The sequence below is a fragment of the Cyprinus carpio genome, chromosome B2, assembly GCF_018340385.1.
Source record: "Cyprinus carpio isolate SPL01 chromosome B2, ASM1834038v1, whole genome shotgun sequence".
Classification (NCBI taxonomy): Eukaryota; Metazoa; Chordata; class Actinopteri; order Cypriniformes; family Cyprinidae; genus Cyprinus; species Cyprinus carpio.
In genome coordinates this window covers 11,139,629-11,165,849 of record NC_056598.1, presented here as the reverse complement: position 1 = coordinate 11,165,849, position 26,221 = coordinate 11,139,629, and the positions used below count along the sequence as shown (strand labels likewise).

Below are 26,221 nucleotides of genomic sequence, written 5' to 3'. Positions count from 1 at the left end.
TCAAAGTCCCCCATCCGTTCTTCAAGAGAGGTAAGACGCAAAAGTGTGGGCTAGGAAGCAGGACAAGGATGGCTTAGTAGGAAGCATGTTGGACCCCCACCTCATCCAGCAGCACTAAGGTCAAAAAAGGTCAAAGTCCATCCAAGACCATCATCCTGAAGTTCTACAGGCCCACCCCTTTCTAAAGGATACAGGAAGCAAAAAAAGCTAAATACAAACGCTACTCAAATTTCATTCGTCACTTAAGAGAATTCATCAAATACTACGCTCATGTATCAGTTTCTGTGGATTTAAAAACGACTCCTCTCGCACGCACATGAAAGAAAACGCCTGTAAGAGCTCCGCGTTTGATCCGACATTACAAACCTAAAAGACATGATCACAGTCACGCCCTCTACATAATATATATGACACCATGTCTGTTCTGTCATATACCACATTGCATATAAATCTATATTAACATGTAAGAGCAGCGTTGGTTTGTACTTTTTCCCACAAGAATTTCTCTTTAAAAATAAATGACGATGAATTGGTAACACGTTTAAGCAGTCCTGCAGATTTTTTTTTTTTTTTTTTTTTAATTTTATTGTTTTTGGTGGACATTAGCCACAATAGATATAGAGAGCAAAAGAAATGACTGAGAAATGATTGTAGTTTATATCTGTCAAGAGCCTCCCCGAACAGATAAGATTGGCTTTACGAGGATCAAGTTCAACTTAGTTGTCAGACATCCTCCTCTCATTAGTCCCTGGCAGCAGATTCTCTCCAGTGCTACCTGGGCTAGCAAAGTTCAGGATTAGCTGTTGTCCGATTCGGACTCGGCCTCCCGTAACCAGGTGAAGAAGGCAGTGACGGACTTCAGAGCCACACCCTTCCCCAGCTGCTCGGCCGGGTCTTTGCTGGACTCCCATTTGTAGAAGGCATCCTCTTTAATCACGTCCTCATCGTACAACGCGTCGAAAAACATGCGCAGTAAATCTGGGCAAAACAGAGACAACACTTATTCAGCTACACTTCCATCAGTATTTTTTTTTTGTTGGAAAACAGTAACTTATATTCAGCAGGGAAGTATTAAATTTAATCAAAAGTGGCAGTAAAGACCTTCCTGCAGCAAATCAGCATCTTAGAATGATTTCTGAATTATCTGGAGTAATATATCACAAGACAATCAAAATGTTAATAATTAAAAGTTTTTAAATTACATTATTTCAGAATATTACTGTTTTTTTTTTTTTGTGCTATAAATGTAATGTTGAGAAATTACTAAAAGCTTTGGGCATTAAGAATGCAATTTCATCTGTGCATGACTGAAAAGGAGGAAGTGTTTAAAAAAAAAAACTCACTGGCAGGCTGCTCCATCTGCACCATGAGAGCCTGGAGAGCATAGAGTGCCTGCAGCTCCTTCGTTTCATCAGAGAGGTACTTCTGAAGCAGCTTGGCCCTTTGGGTAATCTGCACCACATCCACCTTGTAGGGGTTCTCACCTATAACAGTTCATTAATGCACACAATTAACATCAAGTACAAGTCAGTGCAAGTTCAGGTCTGAAGTCAAAAGTGTGGGAAGTGGATTGCATCTAATAGATTCACTCACATATAATGGCAGACTGACACACAGACATCATCAGTGCCCGCACAAACTGATTGGAGCTCAACATCTGCTCATCTAGGTTGGCCTTTAAAGGAGAGAAACGCCAGTCGGTACACGTCCCATGTGCATAATGTTATACCCACAATGCAGATCGCTGCAATACCTTAATGTTTGATTAAAGAGCCTTGAATCACAGCCAAAGCACACACACTTACCTCTACCCAGTCATAGATCCTCTGGTTGTTGGCTTTTTCCTGTAACAACCTGTCCAAATGTTTACTCAGCTCCTCAGCAGTCAGCTCCTTCTTACTGGGTTTCTCAGGCTCCTCACCCAGAGTGAACTCCATTTTCTGCAAATATAACATCTTAATGACCTTCAGGCTCACAAAGACATATGCACAGTATATGCATGTGTGTGTGTATGTATATATATATATATATATATATATATATATATATGGTGTGTGCATATGTACAAGTGCATGTAAAATACACAATTTTATTGCATAGGAAAATAACTTCATGAATTATTTCACGCAAACACACAAAAAATGTCTTGTTCTTTTGTGGCACTGTCAGAGAAAATTTCTTGAAGGCAAAGAATCATCATAAGAATAATATCATGAGAAAGGAGTTATGATGATTACTAAACTTAAAATAAAGTTTTTTTTTTTTTGGATGCTGCCAGTAAAACATTCGAGCACAATAATATTTGTGCAGTATTTTTTTTTTTACATATACTTTTTACAAATTATGTTGATCCTGTCAGTACAGTACAAAACAGCTTTTAGTACCTGCTCTGTAACAAACTTATTGACATCCTCATCTTCAGGCAGAAAGTCTTTCCAGCTGAGTCCTGCCTCCAACCACATCACTCCAGCTTTTTTGTGGCTCTGAGAACACAGGCAAAAAAAAAAAAAATCTGAAACTGCAATATATGCAAATGTTTCATAAGCTTTTGCCACAGCATGATACTTACCAATCCTCTGCAGAGAAGGTTAAGTATTTCAACAAGCAAGACTGCTGCTTTGCCCATAGGGAGAAGAGGTTTGGACACTTCCCTGTGGATGATTTAAAAAGGTCAGATGCTTTTAGTTGATGGTTTATAATCTTTGCATATAGGTATCTGAAAACCAAGGTTGAGTGGCTAACCTGAAGAGCTGGCCCATGGGGATGCCTCCCTCTTGCAACATGGGTGTGATGATCTCAGCCAAGTAGAGCCAAATATGAGGAATGTCAATAGCCATGTCATCTGCTATCTCCAGAATCTCCTGCAGTCTAGAGTGAGTGAAATCAAACAAAATAAGTGCACAGCCGCAAAGAAACCATTTATATTGTGTAGAAATCATGAAGCCTCAAGCTAATTGAAATCATTTTAGTCCTTAAACTTATTTTATTAAAACTCAATCAATATAAATATAGTAGTTAACATTTGAAGTGGATCAAAAAAAAAGTTTAAATTTGTTCTAAGACAAGAACAGGGATTGTTTTGGTTTTTTAATGAACGGGTATGATCTTCAAATGTTGACTACTGTATTAAAATAGACAAAAGCACACAATATTACTAAAACTTATAGTATATAAACAATAAAATACAAATATAGGAGAGATTTCATGGCCTTGGAATCATGACTTCTATCATCTAGCTACTTATGTATTTAGGCAAATTTAAACAAACATCTGGGAAGAGACAACTGCCTGGGACAGTAAGAATACTGGCAGCAAACGCTGCTTTGTCAGACATTACATGCAAGATGAAATGAAAATGACATCCAAAATTTTCTGAAGATAGTTGGTTTCCTTCAGAAATACATTGATATTAAAAACCCACACCGGGTTTTGATTTTGAAACGTGCAGTGCTAATGTTTATTCAACTAAGTCAAACCTTTTGGAAAATCTATTTGTGGCGGTCAGTTTGGTATAGTGGCAGGCCGGCACAAATAAATCAATGTACGGGAAACACTGCAATAACACCACGGTTTGAAAAAAATATATATATTTTTTTAAATAATTTAAATTACAAAAAATATTGCATATAATAAACTGCAGCGGTCTATGAACTCACCCCTTGTAGTACTGCTCAGGAGGTAATATTCTAGCACTAACAAGCTTCTGAAACAGCAGGCCCACGTGCTCTCTAGCGATGGTGCTGCGCTCTAGTGTGGACTCTACACCGTTCCGCACAAACACAAAGAGCAGAGAGGCACTGTTCAGCTCCTGCACACACTGCAACGCCTCCTACAAAAGAGTAACATGAATAAGTGGAAGATGCCAGGGTGAATTTACAGGTTATTTTCAAAATGTTTTCTGGGTCAGTAATATATATGGCTGTACATACCTTCATGTCATTGATGTGGAGATACTCTTCAATGATGGATTTGGATTTCTTGTCCAGCTCGTCCTCGCTCAGGGCAGGTTTGGCTTGAACAGGTGGTGGTGGAGCAGGAGCCGACATTGGCTTCACTGAGAAACCCAACCAGGTAAAGAGTTGATCAATTTATGAATCATCAACTCAAAGATCTGTACTACACGGTTCTTTAAGACTATCAACTCTTACCTGTCTCCTTGCTTCGATCACGCTCTCGACTACCACGATCGCGGTTATCTGTCATGCTGGACACACGGCGTACAGAATCCGGTGGCCCACGGCTGTCGCCTCTTCTGCGCTCCTCATTTTCACGGCTGAAGCTGCGTTTGGTGATTGCCTGACGGGGCCTGTCGAGGCCTCGGTCCCGGTCTTCCCTCCTACTATCGAATCGGTCAAAGCGATCCCTGTCTCGGTCACCGCGGTCTCGGTCACCACGGTCTCTATCGCTACGGTCCCTGCTGGAGCTGTTCCTGCACAGCAGATGTGTAATTACAACTTGTGTAATTAGATTACATGCAGCATTGATGGAAGTACTCATTTGCCCTACAAAACAAAAACAGCACTACAAAATTACCTTTGTGGCACTCGATTACGATCAGAGTCATGTGAGGAGGACGACGATGAAGGTGGTCCAGACTGCTGCAATGCAGAGAAGCGGTTGAGCGTGCTAGTGGCCGGTCTCCCCTGGTCTGCATCAGATTAAAGGACAGCATTAGACTTGCATTTACCATAAAAACACTGACAACCATATCTTTACATTTTCTGAAGAAAATAAGAGATGCTCATGCAAAACGCAAGCTCCAATGTTGAGTAGGGCTTGGTAAAAAAAAATTAAATAAAAAAAAAATAAAATAGATATCGATTTTTGTCGATTCTTATTTTTACAAAATATCCATTGTTATATCCCAAGAATCGATAACTCTAGCCTGTTTTCAGTTAATGGATGGAACATTGAAGGGCGCCTCCCATCCAATATATTGCAATAAGCATTGTGCTTTGGTACTTTTAATATGAAAGAGTCTCAGATTTCAAATTCTGTCCATTGTATTGCACTTTTCAAACAATAAATGCCTTTTTGGTGCTGTTTAATGTGGAGTGACAGATCGCTGTAGCGCCTCAGTTCAACAGACGCACATGAACTGATCATCTCTTCCACTTTAATACCAGTTTCAACAAAATAAACATGACTAAACATCCGAAGGCAAGTTAAAAGAAAGAGTGCAACTTTAGAATCTGTATCTGTGTCTGTCTATAATGTAATAAAGATTTCAATGCAAAGGGAAAGGCAGTAGAGCTGACTGTTTCTGTCAATGGTAAGTTTGTGATAACGTAAGAAAAGCAGTTTAAATGTTTTGCCACTTGCTTGTGCAACTTAAATCTAGCAGTAAATGCGAAAATAAAAGGTAGTGAATAATGTGTTGCTTATATTTATTGTGTTTAAACATGTCTGTGAAAAGATTGTATTACTGTACCATGTAAAAAAAAAAAAAAAAAAAAAAAAAAGAACTGCAGTGCTGAAAAAGCATTGTTTGGATTTGAAATTAAAATAATGGATAAATGTTGAATCTGGATGATAAATTTCAAGAATTTCATTTTTGAAATTTTGAAATTTCATACAGGAGTAGCGGACTCCTGTATGAAAGCACAGTCCGTGATGCTTCCCCTCTCATAAGAGTCACCTAAGAGGGGAACCACCCCACCCCTTTTCAAAAATGAAATTCAGGTCCTGAATAAATGTCTACAAATCCTGATTGGAGTATCACTATAAATAAATATAAATGATAAAAAGAAGGCTTTAAAAAGATCAGTAGCGGTGATCGGTATCGGCAGATACTGCTTTCTGTGATCGGCCTAAAAAAAAAAAATCACAATTGGACCACCCCTAATTCCTAGATAAGATTCGTGTCCCTCTGTCAATGTATAGCAGTTGTTCTCACCCAGAGGCCCAGTCTTGTGTCTTCATTTATCACAATCACCAGTCTATATTTTTATTTTTTTTCCAGATTTATCATCCACCACAAAACAAAAAAAGTCTAATTTAAATGGGGAATTAACTTTTCCTAAAGTCACATGATTTGAGGTATCACTCATGTCCACTGCCTTGGTAAACAGCAGCAATTAAAACTAACAGTATCTATTAGATTATTAAAGAGCTGGGCTTCTCTATGCTTTGTGAGGTCCAAGGTAAATAAGACTGGGCGATTGCTCACCTTGATCTCCAGTGGACTTGGCTCCTGTGCCTCCACTGCTCCCTTTACCCCAGCTACCCCATGAGCCCTTTCCTCCCGGGGCCAGCAGCTGGTTGCTGAAATCACCAGGCTGAAGAAAAAAGACAGGAGAAACATGGCTAAGCACATCAAACAACTGAAATCCTTATGCTATGAAAACATGTCAATTTTTAACAACTAAATTCTACAAGTCGCATTCTAAAACAGAAAAAAAAACCATCACAAAGCCTAACCTTAGTAATTTTACTGAGGCGGCTGGTGTCAATCGGTCTGCTTTTAGTGGTAATAGGCACTATGTTCCAGCCCTCATCTTGGGTCTGGCTACCACGGCCCCCAGAGGAGTGAGGCCCACCACGGCCCCCTCGACCCTGACTGGAGTCTTTCTTAGACAGCAGCTGTTGCTGTACTTTGACTTGCTCTCTATGTTCTTCCATCTCTGCCTCTTTATGAATCTGATCGATGGTTTTGGGGCCCTGATCTCCTCTTCTGGGCACCCAGTTGCTCTGTGTGACAGAGACCATATATAAACAGTTAAAAGAATGAAGATATAAACAGTGAGAAGAACTGAAACTCACCATATGTGTTTTAAGAAATGTAAATGAGGTTTCTGCCAAATACTTGTGCAAATGCCACTGTTACTGAGAAAATTTGCTAAACCAAACATGTGGTTACCTTTCGGAGGTCTAAAACATCCTGAAGCATGAAGCGGATTCTAGAAGAAGTCTTCTTCTCTTTAGTGATCTTCTCCATTTGGTGGAAGTACTGATCCATTCGAGGCTGCATACAACAGAGTAAAATTAAATCTGAATGTAACAAATTAAACTACTACAAAATTCTATACAACGGAAAAATATACTACATGCAAAAGGAATGTAGACCTAACATAACTGTGACACTCATAATCTGATGGGCATTTGTCTGGTCCATCACAGCATTATGCATAAATACAAATTGTGCTGTACCTTAGCTTTCTCAAAGTCTAGATCTTTTCCAATAGTGGAGAGCAGCCGGCAGAGGCACTCTAAGCTCTCCTCATCATGGTTCTTCAAGAGCTTGACAATGCAGTCATGCATGATGGGTTCAGTCAGCATTTTCAGCTTGAACAGCTCTCCGATGAACTTGATGTTTCCAAGCGACCGTCTACGTGCCTTGTCCTTGGCTTCCTCCAGCTCCTCCTTCAGGCGCTGACGCTCCTCTTCCTAAGGTAAAAATAAAACTGCTTTAATTGCAACAGAACTATTTCATACACCTTGTACAGAGCTGATTGTTAACAAATGTGGCAAGGCGTGACCTCAGCGGCAGCATCCAGCTCTTTCTGTTTCTGCTCGAAGATCTCGTCATCATCCTTGTCCTTTTCAAACTCCTTCTGACAACGATTGAGTAGTAGTTTACGGAAATTCACAGTGACTCCCGGTTTGTCTGAAGTGGGGACTTTAAGCTGGAAAAGCAAATCAGTAACAATATTTCAATTATTTCCCCATTTATATTTCTTAAATTAGCAATTCAGGTAATTTTGTCACCAATTACTCCAATGTGGTAAACACAAAAGCTCAAATGTACAGATTTGTTGTGCGAGAACCAATGAGGTTTGTTTACACACATCAAAGATGATGAAGCCTCCGTTGACAATATTTGATGAGCTCTACATGTATGTGCATTGATCAATATGTTAAAAAAGGCTCAATTTAAATGAGTTCATCATATAAATAGGTAATCTCATCTTCACTTGGATTAAATGGCTTGCTTCATATGGATTTTTTTTTTTTTTTTAAACAATGTTTTTAACTTTGAACACATTTTTGGCAAAAAGGACTTCCACTCGAGTGACAAATCTTTGTTTTTTTTTGTCATTCGTATGCTTCGAAGATGAACTAAAGTATTATGTATTTGAAACAATACGAGTCCAACAAGTGGATAGTTCACTAAAAGATGAAAAATGAATCATCTACATTTGCAACTGCAGAAATGACAAATCAATGAAACATATTAATCACAAACACTATCAAAAGCTCAACAGTTTCTAAATCAGTGGCCCACACCTGTGGCTCAAAATGGAAGTCATCACTGAAGCCCATGCATGCAAGCCAACATAAAGACGAACGTTACTCACCCCCATAAGGCAGCGGCACATGTTGGCATAAGCTACAGAGAAGTTGGGTTCGGAGATGGCTTTCTCAAAGATGAGGTCAATGACACCCTTGAGCCTCTCTTCTGTGTCTATGGTGAGCTCTGTCACCTGCTTCATCAGCTGCTGGAACATCTGTGGCGTGAGCTTGTTAAGGACGCTGCGTACGCGGCGGAACAGCTCCTGCGTTTTCACAGCTTCTGTCTCTTCCTCATCCTCCTCTACTCCACGACTTCGGACTTGCTTCTTCACTGAAGGCGTCCAAGCGTTCTCAGCCTGGTTGAGTTCCACATTGTCTTTAAGAGACAAGCTGGTGATGATCTTGGGGTTGCGGTTCATTTGGTCTTTGCCTCGACCTGGCTGAGGGCGCCGTGCAGACTGAGAGGAGTGCAACTTTTAAAAATAAATGATCGATCTCAACATACAGCCACATTACTTTTAACTGAATTTTGAATCATGAGTGTATAGAAAGAGTCAACTTACCGGTCCTCGCCCTCCTCCTCCCGATGACGGTCTACCCAAGTTAGCGTATGAAGGTGTGAAATCAGGCCCACAGTTCATCAGACTCCTGGGATCCAAGGGCCGTAAGGGGGTTTTATTTGCCTGTTGTCCAAACAGCAAAGAGCGAGAGGGTGAATATAATTTTTAGCAGGAGACAGCACAAGTTAAACCAAATATAAAAACCTCACCTTGTCCAAGACAACGTCACTAATGTGTGGCAAACCCTCTGGCTTGTGCATGCTTGCACCTTTGAACTGGAACCCAAGCAGGAATTCTCGATCATATCGTTTCTTCTCCTCTGGGTTGATGGGCTTCCATTGCTCTGCAAAAGGAGAGTGAAGAGAGAAAAGTTGCAAAACAGGCCCACAAACATTTAGAATAAGACACGGTGAATTTGCCTTGCTCAAGACAAACTAAAAATCAGTAAAGTCTTGAGACATCATGAACCAGCTTTCCAAGTATTATGTTTTGTTTTTTTTGCATTCCCATCAAATTATATCAATTTAAAATGTTAATTTTATTCACTGCAAAACACACAATAGAAATGCGATGAAAGTCAATTTTTAAATAATGTATTTAACTCCAAAAAATATTTTATCAAAACATGTCAAATGCATTAATGTAAATATATATATTTAAAAGTCTGTGGTAAGTGATACCACTATTCAACACTGATATTTCAGAAGAAGTTCTGAAAGATCATGTGACAGGCAAAGTAATGGCAGTTGAAAATACAGCTTTGCCATCACAGGTATAATTTATATTTTAAAATGTATAAAAATAGAATATTAATATTATTTCACAATATTACTGATTTCCTTTTTTTTTTTTTTTTTGATAAAAATTAAATGCGGCCTTGGTGAGAGTAAGAGGTTATTCAAAAACATTTAAATCTAATCTTTTGAACAATAGTCTATTTACAGTAAATTGTTCTAAATAATAGCACTCTTGTATAATGCTGTAATATGTAAAACAGGATGAACATTATCAAACGAGACCCAAATAATCTGACTTCTAACCTTCTTTATATTGATACTTCTGTTCCACAAGTTTAGACGCCTCAGGCTCAGTATTTTCTGTGTCAAGCTTGTCCTCTTTGTCCTCCCACGTTTCGTCGGACTCTTCAGGTGGTGGGGCAGGGGTTGGGGCAGGGGAAGGCTCTTTCTGAGCAACCTCTGGCTCAGGAGCAGGCTTTTCCTCCTCAGGCTGAAACAGATACAGAAGATTTATAAATGCACAACTGTACTCTTCACAACAGTCACAGAAGTCCTACTGTAATAAAGCCAAGACGTGCCATATTATACAAACCTCTTTGAAGGCATCTAGGACATCTCCGACATCTTTCTTATTCAGATCCTTGATCTTCTTTTTCTTCTTTGGCACTATTGTCACGGCAGCTAGGAAGAGAGAAACTAAAGTCAAACCTCATCCTGAAGGAGAAAAAAAAAAAAACTATATGCTAATTGTTCCACAATAACTTTTTCCCCACCTTGCATAGTCGTTTCCTCAACAGGGCAGACTGTTACAGGGGCAGGCGTCTCCTCTGCTTTCTCCTGCTCTGCTTCCTCTACAGGTGCTTCCACAGCCATAAGGCAGCTCTGTAGGACCTGAGGAACCACTTGTTCAGCATCTGGATTAGTGGAGCTCTCTGGCTTCACCACTGGAGCCTCTGCAGAGTCCTCAGTCAAACCGTTAAGCAAAGGCTGTTCCTTTGGCTCATCAACGACTGGCTCCAGAACGGGTGTCTCCATGGATAGAGGGTCGGTATCCTTAGAAGCAACCTCACCATCTTTAGCTACAGCAGGAGGAGGCTCCACAGGGGAGGAGATGATAGCAGCCAGGCTAGATACTTCAGATGCAGCCTCCGTTTCAACCACAGGTTCAGGCTCTTTCTCTATGGCTACCTCTGACTCCTCTTTCTCAACCACAGTAGAAGTTGGCTCCACTGGAGGGGCATCCTCAGGCTCCTCCTTTTGAACTGGGGCATCAGGGAGTACTGGAGCATCCACACTGTCACCAGTTTGAGGATTTGAAAGTTGGGGATTGCTTGCGGGAGGAGGAGAAGGTGTGAGCGCTGGGGATATCTCTGGGTCTTCTTCTGGAGGAATGGGAATCTTGCTCACAGGTGAAGCAGGTCTGATCTCTGGCACAGGTTTAGAGTCAGCTGCTAAAGATGCAACAGGGGCTTGCTCTGGTGTCTTTGATGGAGGAGGGGTGGACACAGCTGGAGGAGGAGTCATGGACTTCACTTGCTCATCTGAGGATCAAGGACAGGAAATAGTACACTCTTAAAATAAGCGCAATAAGCCGTTTTAACTTTTAAACTGGCCTGGTTCTTACAAAACATTCTTTTGTATGAAATTCTTCTTTGCTATTAGCTATTTTCCTTCTCATTTTCTAACGAATGTTTTTATCCTAAAAACAAAAATGTTCTTAAAATCTCTTCTCTTTAAATTGTTCTAAAGACAAAACTTACAAATTTGAATTCCCGATAGGAATGTCCTTAGTAATCAGCATAAATAACCTCTTAAACAGTTAAGATAACCTCCAACTTAAGATGTTTCACAAATGATGTTTGAGTTGTTTTAAACATTAAGCATTACAACATAATACTACATATACATATTACTAATAGGAATGTGAATGAGGACACTGAAGTGAAGCCACTTTTTAATTGAAAAACAACCGGTCAGTTATGCTGAATTTCAGTCAAGCTTACTACGACAAAAAAGGAAGCACAAAAAGATGGCCTTTGATGTGTTTTTGATTTTTCAGCAAAAAGTGTCATAAAATCAGATTAACACCAAAGCCTGTCATTTTCACCTAGAGAAAAACGTCACTTTTCATAATGAAATAAACTTCAAGTGTATAAAAATCAAGTACTGGTCCAAATAAAATTTATTTCTTGCTAACATTGAAGTATTTTCAAGAAAGCCCACTCACCAGCTCTGATCACGGCAGCAACAGGTGGAACACTTTCACCATTGGTCTGGACAGGACCTCCCACCTCTGGACCAGCAGTCTGAGTAAAAACAACAATCTGTTAAAAGCAGCATGTAATTTTTGCCATGCTCATGTCATTCTAAACACATGAAGCCATCAACAAACCTGTGGAGGAGTGGGTGTAGAGGTCGTTCTCCCACCAGACATGATCTCTTCTGTGATGTCACGTCCACCCTGGTTGGGGTCACGTATTCTGATCTGTAGTGAAGCAGCTGGTAAGTCACAGACAAATGGATCAAACTGAAAACACACCAAATGTTGTTTCCACCCACCTGTTTGCGCTCTCTCGGTTTGACTGGGCCTGACTGCAGAGGCGGAGCTTGCTGTGGAGGTGGAGCTGGTTGCTGCTGAGGGGAGTTCATGATGACAGGCGTGGTGGACACTGATGTTGGGTACTGCTGTGTTGCAGGATAATAGGCAGCCGCTAGACAACAACAACAAAAGAAAAGATTAGATACCAAAATAAGAGAGAATCAGCTTTAATGGGAGGGGGACACACATGCTAAGTATTTCCCCTCCCACCGAAAACACTTTCTGGTGCGCTGGGAAAAACACCACTTCATATCATTCTTGTGATAATTCACTTAATGATAAATCACAGATCGATCCCAGAATGTTTGTAGTCGTTTTTTTGTCTAGGAAGGTTCAAAGGTTGAAGTAGCATTGCATCAAAGGTTACATGCTTCCTGCCATGTTAAAACAACCAGCCAGGCCAAGACAAAGACAAGATGTATAACAAACAGCCCTGTGCTTCAGACTCACCAGGATAGCGCTGGGAGGTGAGAGGAGCTCCGTGCAGCGAGAGACGTCCGTTCTCTCTACCTGCACCTCTTCCCCCACCCCCCTGCCTCTCCCTCCCTGCCAGAGAGGGATCTGAACTCAGCCAAAGGAGAAGGGAAGAGAGGAAAGCAAGAAGAGACAGAGAAAGAGACAAAGGTCGCGAGTGAGGAAGAGGAAACAACAAGCAGCGGATATATGTGCGAAACACGGTTAGTGAGCTAATAATAAGAGCAGACATGAAAGGCAGAACTAGGCGTTTAGTGGTTAAATATCACAGGGATATTATTTGATGTATATGACTGATCTAACAGTCATAAGTCTAATGTGAAGTTGCAAAATCTATTGGAAATTTTATATTCCAAGAGGGAAAAAGAGAATGGAATAAACATTCACACACCAGTCACTGTTGTTCAGCAAATTTTTGTGGTAATGCAGTCATTTCTGGAGCAATTAATGTGATCTGGAATTTCATGTGAGGGTAACAGATTTCACAATAGGTTCCAGTTCAAACAGAAAGCAGTTGTTTTGTAGGGAAACTGGCTGTATCTGCATGATTACCATCTGCATGACCGCACATTAGCGTGTGATTACTGACTGTATGGCCAGCTATCAGTGTGAATGCTGTCTATATGAATGGCCATAAGAGTGACTATTGACTATATGGCCGGCCATCTGTATGATTACCATCTGTATGACCGCACATCAGCATGTGATTACTGACTGTATCACCAGCAATCAGTGTGAATGCTGTATGTCTGGCAATCAGAGTATGTACTGATTTCATGTATTTGTATATGGAATAAAAAAAATCAGTGTAGTAAATTTTTTTCCAAGGCACTTCGGTGTCAATAACTTTATCTTTTTGAGCATTATCAACTCTGGATGATGGATAGCAAAGCCTAAAGGGTCTCTCCAAAGACAACCAAATTGTTTGTGTAGCACACCATTGTCATGAACGGTTACAATTTTAAGTTAGGTAGGTCACTTTAAGCTGTGAGTCCCAAAATGGGGGGTGCATGTTAACAGGTTAAATGCACAATATGTAAGTTTTCACCGCTAGAGGTTGCATTTTCAAAACAATAACAAAGGCGAAGATTAATGACGCTATGAAGGAGGATGTTCACGGATGAGGTAATGAATAATTTTTTTTTTTTATTATTACCGGTACCTTCCACATTTATTCAAACAGCGAATAAATTATACAGAGAAAGCAAGCAAAGAACATTTACATAACTTCAGTCAAGCATGAGTTAAAGCACTCTCAAAAAACTCCCCTTATAATCAGTAAAACTGTCTATGCGCAGTTTGATGAATGAATCTCTTATTTACATCATACATACATCTGCGCTTTGTTGTTTATGATGAGAGAATGTGCGTGAGAGCTGAATTCAGTCAGCAAGCATGTGCACAGAACAAAAAAACTCATCTTGGCCACTGCATTCATAAGCTAAACCGACTCATGTGTGATTGGTTATAATGCGTAACACTGTACAAACGCGTAAAAAGAATCATGGCGCAACATTGAGCAGATCTAAATTAAATGCAGTCATCAACACTATAGTTCATTTTCATTTTATTTGCAACAGCCATAATGGATTTAGTTTAACTGTACAGCAGCATTTGTGTCTGTGTGTTGCCATAGTTTCTATAAGCGGAAACTAAGGGTAGTGTGGATATTACGTCATTTATAGGTGACAATGACCAGGAACGAGCCATTATTTAAAATTATAAATTCTTTGGATTTACAAAATCCTTGGGAACTTTCGGAATAACACAAGTACACAACTGCATGAAATATATCACACTGTGCAAGTCGGTTTTGGATATTTTATGACGAAAGTCTTATATACTGTGTCTTTAAAGATTTATCAGGTATCCAATGTGTTTTACAGACTGGTGTAAGACCATGTTTGAGTGAAAATAGCAAGATATAGAAGTAATAAAAAACAGGGTTTGGTGGTTCAAACAAACAGGGGAGGCCCAGAGCAGAGCCTCTTACCATATGTACCGTATTCAGCTGGACTGCTTGCAGGGTAGAAGCCTGCAGAGTACTGCTGCGTTGGTGGCATGTAGGGGGTGCGGTACTACAATAGAAAACAAAAAGTCATTAGATGCATGAACAGCCTCACAAAAAATGCACAACTTTGCTATTAAAAGAACAATGTGCTACCTGTCCGTGCAGGAAAATGGCATGGCCCTGAGTGTTGGCGAATTGCAGCTGTTGCTGGGGAATCATCATAACCTGTGAGGTAGGTTGGTAGACATGAGTGGGTGCAACAGACCGGGGGGTGCTGCTGGGCTGGACCCGAGGGGCACTGCCTTGCATGTTGGGCCGGTTAGGGTAGTACGGCTGTTGATGAAATAAGAGAAATTCAGAAAACAAGTCACACAAGTCCAAAATTCACATGTTGTGTTACCTCTATACTGTTTCTACATCCACATCCATGCAAACAGGACTAAATTTTTTAGCAGCAATTACTCCAGTCAATGTCACATGATCTTGGAAAATAGCACAGACTATATTTTAAGATTAATGGGCCTCATTCATGAAACACGAGCGGACCGATTTTGTGTAAATCGTTCGTAAAGCTATTCTGATGTAAATTTTTTAGATTCATGAAAGTGTTCGTATTTTCAAAATGTTAGCTGGTACGAAAGAAATGTACACCTGCTCCTCATCACATGTAAATTGTGCATAATCCGTTCTGTGTTCTTTTTGGCAAACTGATGACACTGAATTTTGATGCACTGCCATCATAATATTTTAATATTAATATTTAAACATAATATTTTCTATATTTTAAAGTTTGTTTCTTTTTTTTGTAGACGAGTAGATAACTATTTAGCTTTGGGTAAAATGCAGCGCTTGTCACTGTCACTTTTACCCAGCCTTCCAATCAACGGAGGAGGGGTAGGACAAATACTAAACCGACCAATCATCCTACTTGTACAATAACTTAAGACAAGTTAATATTGCTGATTACTGCATTTTTTTTATTCAGTAATATTCTTCAAAATGAGATACTAGTATAAATGCATTACTGCCATGGATATTCCAAATTATAACAAATCAAAGGGCCTCCGAACAAAAAACACTGCTACCAAAGCGTTCTCAAACGCCACCAGCTGGTCATTTTGAGAAAAGCACCTGACATTTTTTCCAGCTAAAAAGGCTGTGGTGGACACGTTATTGAATATATATTGTTAGGCATGCCTATTAGTCTTTTTAGCATTTATGCAATATACTGGAGCCAAACCTGAGAAAGTAGACCAGAATATTCCACTGCATTCCTGGACACACAATTTGCGTAGCTGTTATTCATAGGGGGGGATTATGCTTATGTGAATGAGCGTGCACAAATTTAAGAAATATTTGGAATTCATTAACATACACGTTTAACTATCAAATCTGATGTATACGAAGCGTTTGTGAATCTGGAAGAGAGTTTTCGGGAAGGTCAGTTTTATGCGCAAATTACCCAGAATTTACTCCTATATTTTACGAATGTTTCATGAATGAGACCCAATATATTTGACAAACATAATTGATGCTTATTATAATTACACACAGAAGAGCAGAAGTGTGACATATACTGTTGCCACATTCATTCTTTAATACCTAACGCTTAGTGAGACCATACTTTTTCCTAACATGCCACCAGTTCACAGCAAAAATTAAGAAAAAACTATTTTCCTTTGTGGTCCTTCTCATAAAGTCAAAATGACCCCATTTTCTTAAATTTCTAGTCTTATTGTACAAACTTCGTCAGTATAACTTGTAACTTGCTTTTTCTTTAAAATGCTCATGTACACTTTGACATGCATATATGACAAGAACTGGACAGTCTAATTACGTTGGCTGTGAGAGGGCCAGTTACCTGCAGTGACCTGAATCCACCCTTCAGCCACACAAAATGGCAGAAGAAAGAGTGGAGAGAAGGCGTAAGAGAAAAACAGACAACAAGAAGCAGCAATAAACGTTAAGAGTTCAGCAGTGAAAGCAAGCTTCCAACATGCAGTTAAGAACAGCCTGAGAAATACAGTAAAAGTACAATCGTCAGTGGCAGCACACAGGGAACAAGCTGGCCATGGTGTGAAAGGATGAGACTATTAAAACATGCAGTTTTTGGCAGTTAGGGTTGGGAATTGAAAATTGTAATCAATTAAAAGATTTAGAAGGTTCAGTTCTGTTAACAAGTCTCAAACATGCATTCTTCTGTCTACGTAGAAACCACTGCGTAAACATAGTATAGTATAACAGTAGAGCTACAGCATGTGTAATTGTTTTTGCCTTGATGGCTTTTTTTTTTTCACATTGATCTGATTATTTCAGGTCTACACCACCCCTTTCAACTCGACTGAAATTTCATTCCAATTACATGTGGATTATTTGACTGAATGCAAAAGTAACTTGGTTGCATGCAACAAAGAAAGCATTTAGTACTACCAGTAACTCTAATGAGCAAGCTGTTTTCAAAGAATCAATCAGAAGACTGATTGGGTTGAAACTGTCTCAATGACAACGAATAAACCAAAGAGACTGTATGGGGTACGTCATCACTTTCTAACATCAAATCTAACTAGAAAGAAATGGTGTTTTCAATTAAAATAAGTGAAGTGGTTACTCATCAAGATACATCATGAATAGGTTTGTTGTAATAAGTAAATAATTGTATTTAAACATTCAGTGCTTTTTGTGAAGCAGGTATGCGTCTTAAAAAAAAATTAATCGAATCATAACATGATTCCCTAAACATATGGATTCCCAAACCTACTGAAAATGGTAATGAATACACTGAAAGAACACCAACAAAAGCAGCACCTAAATGCAAGAAAACCTGTAGTTTATTACAGACTAGTTTTTTGTGTGTGTGTGTGTGTGTGTGGGGTGATGGGGGTGTACAGACAGAAGACTTTGGAAATCAAGCAGGTTCCAGTTTATGAAAATTGGTAGTACCTGTTGGTGTAAAGCACGAGGCCCTGGCGCAAACTGGGAGGAAAGTAAAGAGTAAAAGGTCAAAGTTGATATGCAAAAAGGAGGCGGACTCTGCCACACATGCAGTTTTTCCTCAAACACAAGCACAAATTAGGACATCTAGCTAAGCCACAAAACACACTGAAAGCTTTGTCAGTGGTGGAGAGTTTCATAGCTTGAAGATTGTGTACCTGTCTGGGTTGTGGTGCAGTGTTCATTTGTGGAGATGGCCCGGGAAAAACAACAGAGGGAGGCTGACCTGGGGGATAGGCAGCCTGTGGAACAAATGGAAACAAAGATATTGTTAAACGTGACTCATATAATACACATCACGACCATAGGTTTCCCCGATTCTGCTTTCACCTGTGTCAGTCCTGGCGATTGGGCGGGGTGGGGAACAGCAGGGGGTCCTGTTATAGGCTGAGGTGGTTTATTCATTTCCTGTGGTTCTGCATGAGGGGGCCTCACACTTACCTACCAAACTATTGAATCAGGAAAACATGATTTGAATTTTTGATTCAATAATCAGATACAACCAACCATGTTTTTAAATAATATAGACAGATTGAGCTTTATAATGCCAACTAATCAAAACTAATTTTACAGCCATGCAAGTGAAGTATACAATAATGTGCGTCTTACATAATTTGTGAAAATCATACCTCTAAATTAGTATTATGAATCTCTGGGGTATCGAAAAGCCCTCAGGGTGAGTCCTTGTGTAGTGTGTTAGCAATTCACCCTAGAGATAAATAAGAGGCAATTAGTTTGCTATTGCACCGAGAAAAAAAAAAAAATACTAGATTAATCAATTAGATTAGATTAAACTAATCAATCAGTTGACAGGGTAGGAATGCTCATGTCACTACCAAAATCAGATCTTTTAGTCAAGTTCTGTATGTAGGTACAACAAGACGATGATCCACCCTGTAAATAAGTACATTGTATGCAAATGCAATTGTTGATTTGGTAGGAATGAAAATGTATTTAACAAAAAACAGTCAGACTAAAATAACTTTTAAAATGTTATGTAAATGTTGTAGTCACACTGAAACCACAACCATCTGGTTTTTGTAAAGTGGGACTAACAAAATTAGATAATGCAATCATAGCTTAGTTTCATTCGACAAACGAAAATCAAGCTACAATCAGCCTCATCATGATGTAGAATGCGTACTCCAAATATCTGATTACATCACAAAAACTATCGTTCAAATGTTTAGGGTGACAGATTTTTATTTTTATCTTATTTTTTTTTTTACTAAAAACAGTAAAAAGCAGAGTTTTCTGTGTTAATATATTTAACAAGATTAAAGCTAAATCAATGAAGCTTCAGTGTCACATGATCCTTCAGAAATCTTTCTAATATGATTTGGTACTACAGAAACATTTCTTATAAAAGTTGAAAACATGTTGCATAATATCTTGTGAAAACCATGACATTTCCAAAATTCTTTGATGGAAACAAAGTTCTAAAGAACAGCATTTATATAGAATAAAAAATTTTTAACATTAGAAATGTATACTGTCAAATTAACGCATCAGTGATGGATAGAAGTATTAAAATCTTAAAAAAAAAAAAAAAAAAAAAAAAAAAATTCCAACCCCAAACTTCTGAACTATGCTCATGGGTAGTAAACATGCCACAACTAGCACTATTCGTCTTAAAACACTTCAAAGAACACGAGTTAAAGTTTCAGCTACGTCAACAACAAGGGACCAAATTCCAGTGACAAACATCTGAATGTCAAACATGATGGCAGCAAAGACAGGAACTATAAGATGCACCAATTATGCTGCAGCAACATACACTGTGTATCTGATTACACTCGCAGAAAAGACTGAATGAATGCTCTCTGCGAGCAAGTAAAGAACGGGTGGGGGTCTACTAGTGTCAACTGAGATAAGACCACACCACACCCTTCAGATCTCAAACACACAGAACCAGACTGGGCATTTAACACAATGGACCCTTTTCACAAGACTGTGATGACGCGTTTAACGGTCATCAGCATCGTACATCATCAAAAGTTTTTCATATTTGTATTTTTTTTTAAATGTACGTACATTTATAACACTATTCTTTTATATTACCTTTGCATCAAATTACAAAAAAAATTAACGCTAATGCGAGGGTGTTTCTAATGCAGCGTCTATGGGAGAGATGGTAAATTTGACATCGCTCTCTCTTCTGATTGCCGTTATCAGTCTCTCCCAATTTTTTTCCTTTTATTGTAAGTCATGAAAACACTATCGTGGAATTTTTCGTTTGCTGTTTGAGCAAATGGGAATGCAAAAAAATTATTTGTGGTACTCTCCCATTCACTGCTCTTCAAGTTAACCCAACTATGATGACTTCCGCTGCTGAGAAACCCAGAAATGTGAAAAAGGCCATCTCTCAGCTGAGCTGAGAAAGGATGGGGAAGCCGCAAGAGAGCAGCTGGAGAGCTCAGACCATGGGTTATAGAGATGTAGGCTCTTCATTCTGGGATTGTCTGTCTGCCCCCTGTGACCCTCACACAAAAGGGCAGGACTTACCATCCTGCGCTGTGTTTTTGATCCCAACAGATGGCAACCAATAAACACCCTCAGACCCTCTCAAAAAGACCTGACTTTCTGGGAAAGGGCAGATGGGGGAGGTGAGCAATGCTGGGGAACTGAAGCACGTGGGGAATGTGCTTCCTTCAGAAGGAACATAAGAGCCTTTGACATACCACCAAGGCAAAACTACATTTATGTATTTCCTTCTCAAAAGGGAAAAAAAAGGGGAACAACAGGTCAGAAAGGCATTGGTCTCATGGGTGTAAATAAAGTAGGACATATAAAACAGAGATGAACGAGCTAAACATGGGATGTTTATGGCACGAGGGGGGAGGGTAGGCCATGCACATGTTCAATATAGCCTGATGCCCAGCCATCCATGACATCCAGATGAAGTGTGTGTGGGGTGGTGGGGGGAGGGAACACCAGGCTCGAGTTGTAGAGTTATGATCAATGACTGGCTTTTACATAGTGCTTGGCATTATACCAGTTCATACCAAATATCGTTGGTTATTTTTCTTTTATGAATTTTTAAAATAACGCAATGCCGACATAATACCGAATAATGTCGTTTAAATAACATTTGGAAAGCGACACTATTTGAGAGGAGCCCCTTTTCACTGTTGCACTGTGTTGAGAGAACAGCTGTATGTGTTACTACGCATAAAAGTTCCGAAACTGAAGCTGTAGAAACTAGTAGTACGTGATGACAGAAGAATTTATCCACAATATCCACAGTGACTGCCACAAATATCCACAGCCCCCTGCCGTCAGCTCCCACTTCTCACACACACGAGCGCGACAAACACACAAAAACACACAAGCTCGGATAAACCTTAGCTTTCATTCATTTGGAAGATTTCTCCAGTACTGCCCCGTGAGCGCGAGGTCTGACTTTTCCGGCACAGTGTCGCCTCTCTCGCCGTCTGTTCTGTGCACTGAGCGGCAGTGAAGCAGCGTATTCAGTTGGCTGTACCGCAGCAGACTCATCAGTTAAATACAAAACAGCTTTTCCAAGCACCTGTCTCTAACTGACTGTTTGGAATTATAAATGAGCATAGTTTCTCTGTTAATATTATGCAATTTTTTTTTGTTTTTTTAGTTTATTACTCAGACACAGGCAGTGCACTGCACGAGACAAAACAGTTATATAGCCAAAACCACCACATAGCTGCTCTTTAGTGTATAGTAGATGCATGCTGATTTTATTAGATGATGTCCTGGTTAACATGTATTAATGGGTCGTGTTTAGTCACTATTTAGTAGGGCTGGGTGATAATTCGATAACAATAATTATCGCGATATAAGTTTCCTCAAAATGATATGGAGCGTTCAATAAATGTTCGATATAATGTTGATGTGGCAAAAGCGTAATGAAACAGCGCGGCTCTTTTGAATCACGCAACACGGACCGTTTATCCGCTTGGCTCACAGTTCAAACGGCCACATTGCACCAGACACGTTTACTTGCTCGCGCGAGCATTAAGCAGTGCTATGAGATCCATAGCACACAAGGATGTGCTGTTTTTTTTTTTTTTTTTTTTTTTCAAATCAAAGCGTAAATACACGTAGAAAACTTATCCTTGTGGCGCGGCTGACACAGAAGAGCGTACGGAATTTGCATTCAGCAGGTGTTTTCCAAAATGGCACAACGGTGATGTGAGGAGAGACAAAGGAGACGAATTGTTGAATAAAATTGTTATTTTTGTTTTCTTCTCGTACAAAAAGTACTCTCGTCGCTTCATAACAGTACGGTTGAACCACTGATGGCAGACGGACTATTCTGAAAATGTCTTTCATACTTTTCTGGACTTTGACAGTGTATTTTACTTGGCAGTCTATAGGACAGTCACAAGCCTCCCGGTTTTCATCTAAAATATCTTAAATTATGTTCTGAAGACGAACAAAGCTTTTAGGGGTTTGGAACGACATGGGGGTAAGTGATTAATGACAATTTTTATTTTGGGATGGAGTCTCCCCTTTAATTTAAAAATAAATAAAAACTTGGTCAGAATAAATTTAACCATATTAAACTGAGGTTGCTGCAGTTTTTAGAGATCTTAACTGAATTTGGTAATGAACAAAAATTTACCTCTGCATTCTAACTTAAACTACTATCAAATGTGCATTTCTACGAGACAAAAAGGGATATTAATATTATCAGGCAACCCAAACCTGTTTCTTGATTTGAAACAATTTCACTCATTAGAACATGCAGAAAGTAAGAAATAAATTGTTCTACTAAGATATTTATTTTGTTATGGAAAATTAATGGTCTGCTTTCTACAACTTTTACTTTGGAGCAAAAATCTGGCTTTAAACTTGAAAGAAATAAAGATTTGACATTTATCGCAATAATTATAGATATAGACTGATATGAAAAAAGTTATGGTGATAATTTTTTCTTGCCTTCGACGCCACCACCCCCATGCTTCCCACAACTTTTTCAGACTTAATTTTAACGTGTTCAGTGAAAAGGATTTACTCTGTATATGAATTTGAATCCACGTTACATGAACCTTTTCATATAAACTGGAATAAATACAAAACTAGAGCCAAACTAAAACTGAAGAGACATTAATAGTATAGTGAATAAATGAAATAATCATAACTAAAGGACATATGAAAGCACATATTTCTGTACATTTCAAAATGAGTCAACAAGTCAATAAATCCTTGATTAAAATTAATATTTTAATTAAAAACGTGTCTCCACGAACTATTCAATAAAATTCTAGTGCATTTAATCTATTAAATAACAGCAGAGTGAGCGAGTTTTTGGATATGGTAAGATTAAACTTATTTTAGTGAATAAAGTACCACATTTAAGCTTCGATAGGCTGGATAAGTTACACAATGTTATTTTATCCTTGCTTCTAGAAAACCCTCAATCTATACGCTACGTAACAGCTTCATGTGGCTGTAAACATTTCAATTTAACATGGCTTTAAGCACTATGCATCGTTAAAGTTTCACTTTCACCTTGACTAAGCTGGTAAATGTGGTGTTTAGATGGAATAATCGTAATATGAGTTTACCTTACGAGTCTCCGCATCAGAAGGAAAGCGATAAACGAGCATCTTCCATCCAAACACTTGTGTTGCATTTCAGGGCAAAACAAAAAAACACTGTCTACCAATAATATAAAATGCGGGAAACTATTAATTGGTTATTCTACAATTAATTGTATTCAAAATTATACTACACCTGGAAAATACTGTAAATTGATAAACTGTTTGGTGTGATGACGTTATGTCTCCTGCAGCGCCTGTAGTCCCATTTAGTAACTTATCAACCATCGTTTTTAAGGATCCGCTTATAGATGCGGCTTTCAAACACTCCTGTGTGTATCAGTGTAAACGCTTGAAGATCATGAAGAGATGACTATTGTAGCCAATCACAGACATATCTGTTGAGCGTGTGCACACAATGGCCAATCAGCAGTGTTTAAGAATCCACACAACAGCACTCAAAATTCCCACAGAAAATGCTGGTATGGTCACATTTTTTAAATTTCAGTACCGAAGTCAGTACTTTTGACAACCCTAGTCGCAAACTTGTGGAACAACTGATTACTGCAAAAATAATTAAATGCGCATGTGCGAAAAAAAATCAGGTGGTTCGCATACTATTTTGATATGTTTTGACTATTTTTGATATTTGATAGTCACGTGCACTGTACGCTGTCCCTCGCGTACGCATAAAAAGGCCTTAGGCACAAAGTATACTTTTTTAGAGCTTGAACGATCAGCCTATCAATGTATACTCCATTTTATGGCATGCTCAAACACAGGTACTCTAAATATATGTGCGAACATTTCATCCTTGTCCAGGGACTGCGCTATTTCTGTACAAAATTTATGAGCACTAAAAAAATGTCTTTGTAATCATTTAAACTAATTGCAGGAATAAACTGACTGAAATAATCTGAGTTTAAACTCAGCGTTTGGTTCTAAAAACAGAGGTCAATTTTAGGGTAAGTAAGTAGCCATAGCAACTTATTCTCTGAACATAACTTAAACAGGTTATGTTTTAGGTTAGTTTACTTCAGAGCTATCAGCGTATACATGACAGATTGACAAGACTCTAGAGTTGTACATGTTAATTATAAAGCACTATTATAAATGGATAATATTAAACTATTCTAGCATGGTTATTTATTTTGTCATATATAATAGTTATTGATATATAAATTATAAAACACTATTATAACAAGGTAATGTTTTTGATTGTAATATATCTATTATATTTTGTCATCTCACGCATTATGTACCTGGATTTTCTATAATGTATTTCCATTAAAAACATTTGTGTTATGTCTTTTGCCATCAAACAATACAATTTTCAGAATTTAAATATTAAACTAAGTACATAGTATTTGTATATATTTTTATATACATGTATGTATTTGTGTGTGTGTGTGTGTTTATGTATGTGTATATATGTATATTTATATACACACACACTTGACTAATGCTCTCTGCCACAACAATCAATTACCCTTAATGATTGTCACAGAGCCATATTTCACATTCAAAAATGAAAACTGTCATTTACTCACCCTCATGCTGCTACCATCATAAATTACATTCTTTTGCATGACACAAAAGTAGATGTTACTCATATGAAGGAGCCACGAGGAAATAAATGAACCAACCAGGCTGACTTGAAATTCTTCATATACTGAAACACCTACATCCAAATAGTTTTTAACTCATTGCAAAACACATAGGTAGAGCTGGAAAAAAAAGAAACCACTAGGGTAACATTTTCCGAATGTTGAGTTTTGTGCACGCTGGGTTCCCAGAAGTGTGAGGAAAGCAGCGATCTGCTCCTACAGACGTGTCACAGCGCAGCCATGATGCACTGCCGGTGTGGCTAACTGCGCTAGCCTCCATATGGCACTGACACGTTCCGATCCACTCCGCTTTCCATACCATAACAACACTGTTTTATTCCCAAACCAATATTTAACGACGCCCACACGCCATCTGACGAAAACCCACCTCGAAAACCATCTGAGAAAACTATAAACTCAAGCCGGGCCCAAAGCAAATGTGAAGGGAAGTGTCGATTTCACCGCACTAGCTTATTAGCTACCCCCTCTAAATCAACGACATGGTGAAAGCCGACGGTCAGTGAGATAGACGCCCCGGTTCGTTTACAGCATCGTATATAAAACATCGGTAAAGTCGAGTTTGTTGAGGAAAAAAATCGGTCAAACTTATTACAGCGTCCGCGTGCCGACATTCCTTCCACGCGTCACATGAGACATTTAACGGTCACAAATGCCCCTCGAATACCAGAGAACGAGCCATCCACGGTCGATAGGCCGTGTAAACCTCAACGGGACGGGACAAAACTGTGCCGAGTTTATATCTTACCCAAAATTTAGAGAACCGACTCCCAGAAATATGAGCAATATGAATGTGTGAAACTGAAAACAAGCGAAGTTCTGGGAAATAAAGCCTCAGAAACACATACCAGGGGGGGAAATTGGGAAAATAATCAGTGACAAGTTAAAAGAAAAGCGTTTTACGAAGAAAATGTTTGATACGTGAGCACACATCAACATTAAAGCCGTCGCGAGGATGAATCTAGGCCCGCCTGGCCCCTACGATTATCGGTTTAAACGCGGCTATCAAAGTTAGCATACAGACGGCAGGATTACTCACCCGGCGCCGCAGACAAACGGGAAAACTTGAGGGCACGACTTCGTCAACGTGTTTCTTGAAAGTTTGTTTTTTGTTACTAACAGATGGCGTCTTGGCTTCCACAGGGATATTTGGGTTAATCAAGTGAGAAGTGTTGGCTAGCTGCTGACACTTTAGGTTTAAATCCCATGTAGCGTGCAAAGGCGAGAAAAAGTGACAGTACGGGGGGAAACAATAATAAATACAGTTTCCAGATGTTACTACTGACAAAGTTGATGCCCCCAGGACAAGCCTCTTGACTGGAGGTCCATTTTTAAGGCGCGGATGGTGACGGATTGCCGGTAAATTGAACACACTTCTCTTAATGTACGCGATTAGAACAGAGCCATGGTGCTTCAGCGTTTCTCCCCTTGAGCCCGCAGAACCGGACGGAGTGCTCAGTGAGCCGCGTGGGT

At 39.2% G+C, this 26,221-nt stretch overlaps 1 protein-coding gene and 1 non-coding gene across 4 annotated transcripts; both read right to left on the bottom strand.

Annotated features, from left to right (window-relative positions):
* Window positions 1-288: 288 nt before the first annotated feature.
* eif4g1a (eukaryotic translation initiation factor 4 gamma, 1a) lies at window positions 289-26,221 on the bottom strand. 3 transcript variants are annotated; one of them, XM_042718017.1, is made up of 34 exons: window positions 25,788-26,221; window positions 18,234-18,313; window positions 17,935-18,053; window positions 17,763-17,846; window positions 17,554-17,586; window positions 16,475-16,495; window positions 14,767-14,946; window positions 14,596-14,680; window positions 12,579-12,689; window positions 12,089-12,240; window positions 11,922-12,014; window positions 11,757-11,835; window positions 10,303-11,070; window positions 10,122-10,210; window positions 9,833-10,019; window positions 9,002-9,135; window positions 8,796-8,915; window positions 8,298-8,705; window positions 7,479-7,625; window positions 7,150-7,386; window positions 6,860-6,964; window positions 6,421-6,690; window positions 6,170-6,278; window positions 4,534-4,648; window positions 4,149-4,429; window positions 3,930-4,054; window positions 3,657-3,829; window positions 2,743-2,868; window positions 2,570-2,651; window positions 2,385-2,483; window positions 1,806-1,940; window positions 1,594-1,675; window positions 1,344-1,484; window positions 289-978 (listed from the first exon to the last, which is right to left on the bottom strand). In XM_042718017.1, exons 3-34 carry the CDS (start codon window positions 18,007-18,009, stop codon window positions 797-799), a joined length of 5,028 nt encoding a protein of 1,675 aa, XP_042573951.1. In that variant the 5' UTR covers window positions 18,010-18,053; window positions 18,234-18,313; window positions 25,788-26,221; the 3' UTR covers window positions 289-796. The 3 variants fall into 3 exon arrangements, with proteins under 3 accessions (XP_042573951.1, XP_042573952.1, XP_042573953.1); XM_042718018.1 differs by having other exon boundaries at window positions 8,298-8,690; XM_042718019.1 differs by lacking the exons at window positions 12,579-12,689; window positions 16,475-16,495; window positions 17,554-17,586 and having other exon boundaries at window positions 8,298-8,690.
* On the bottom strand, window positions 8,205-8,257 carry LOC122136407. The gene has a single exon (XR_006154107.1). It is a non-coding gene; the product is annotated as a small nucleolar RNA SNORD66 (small nucleolar RNA).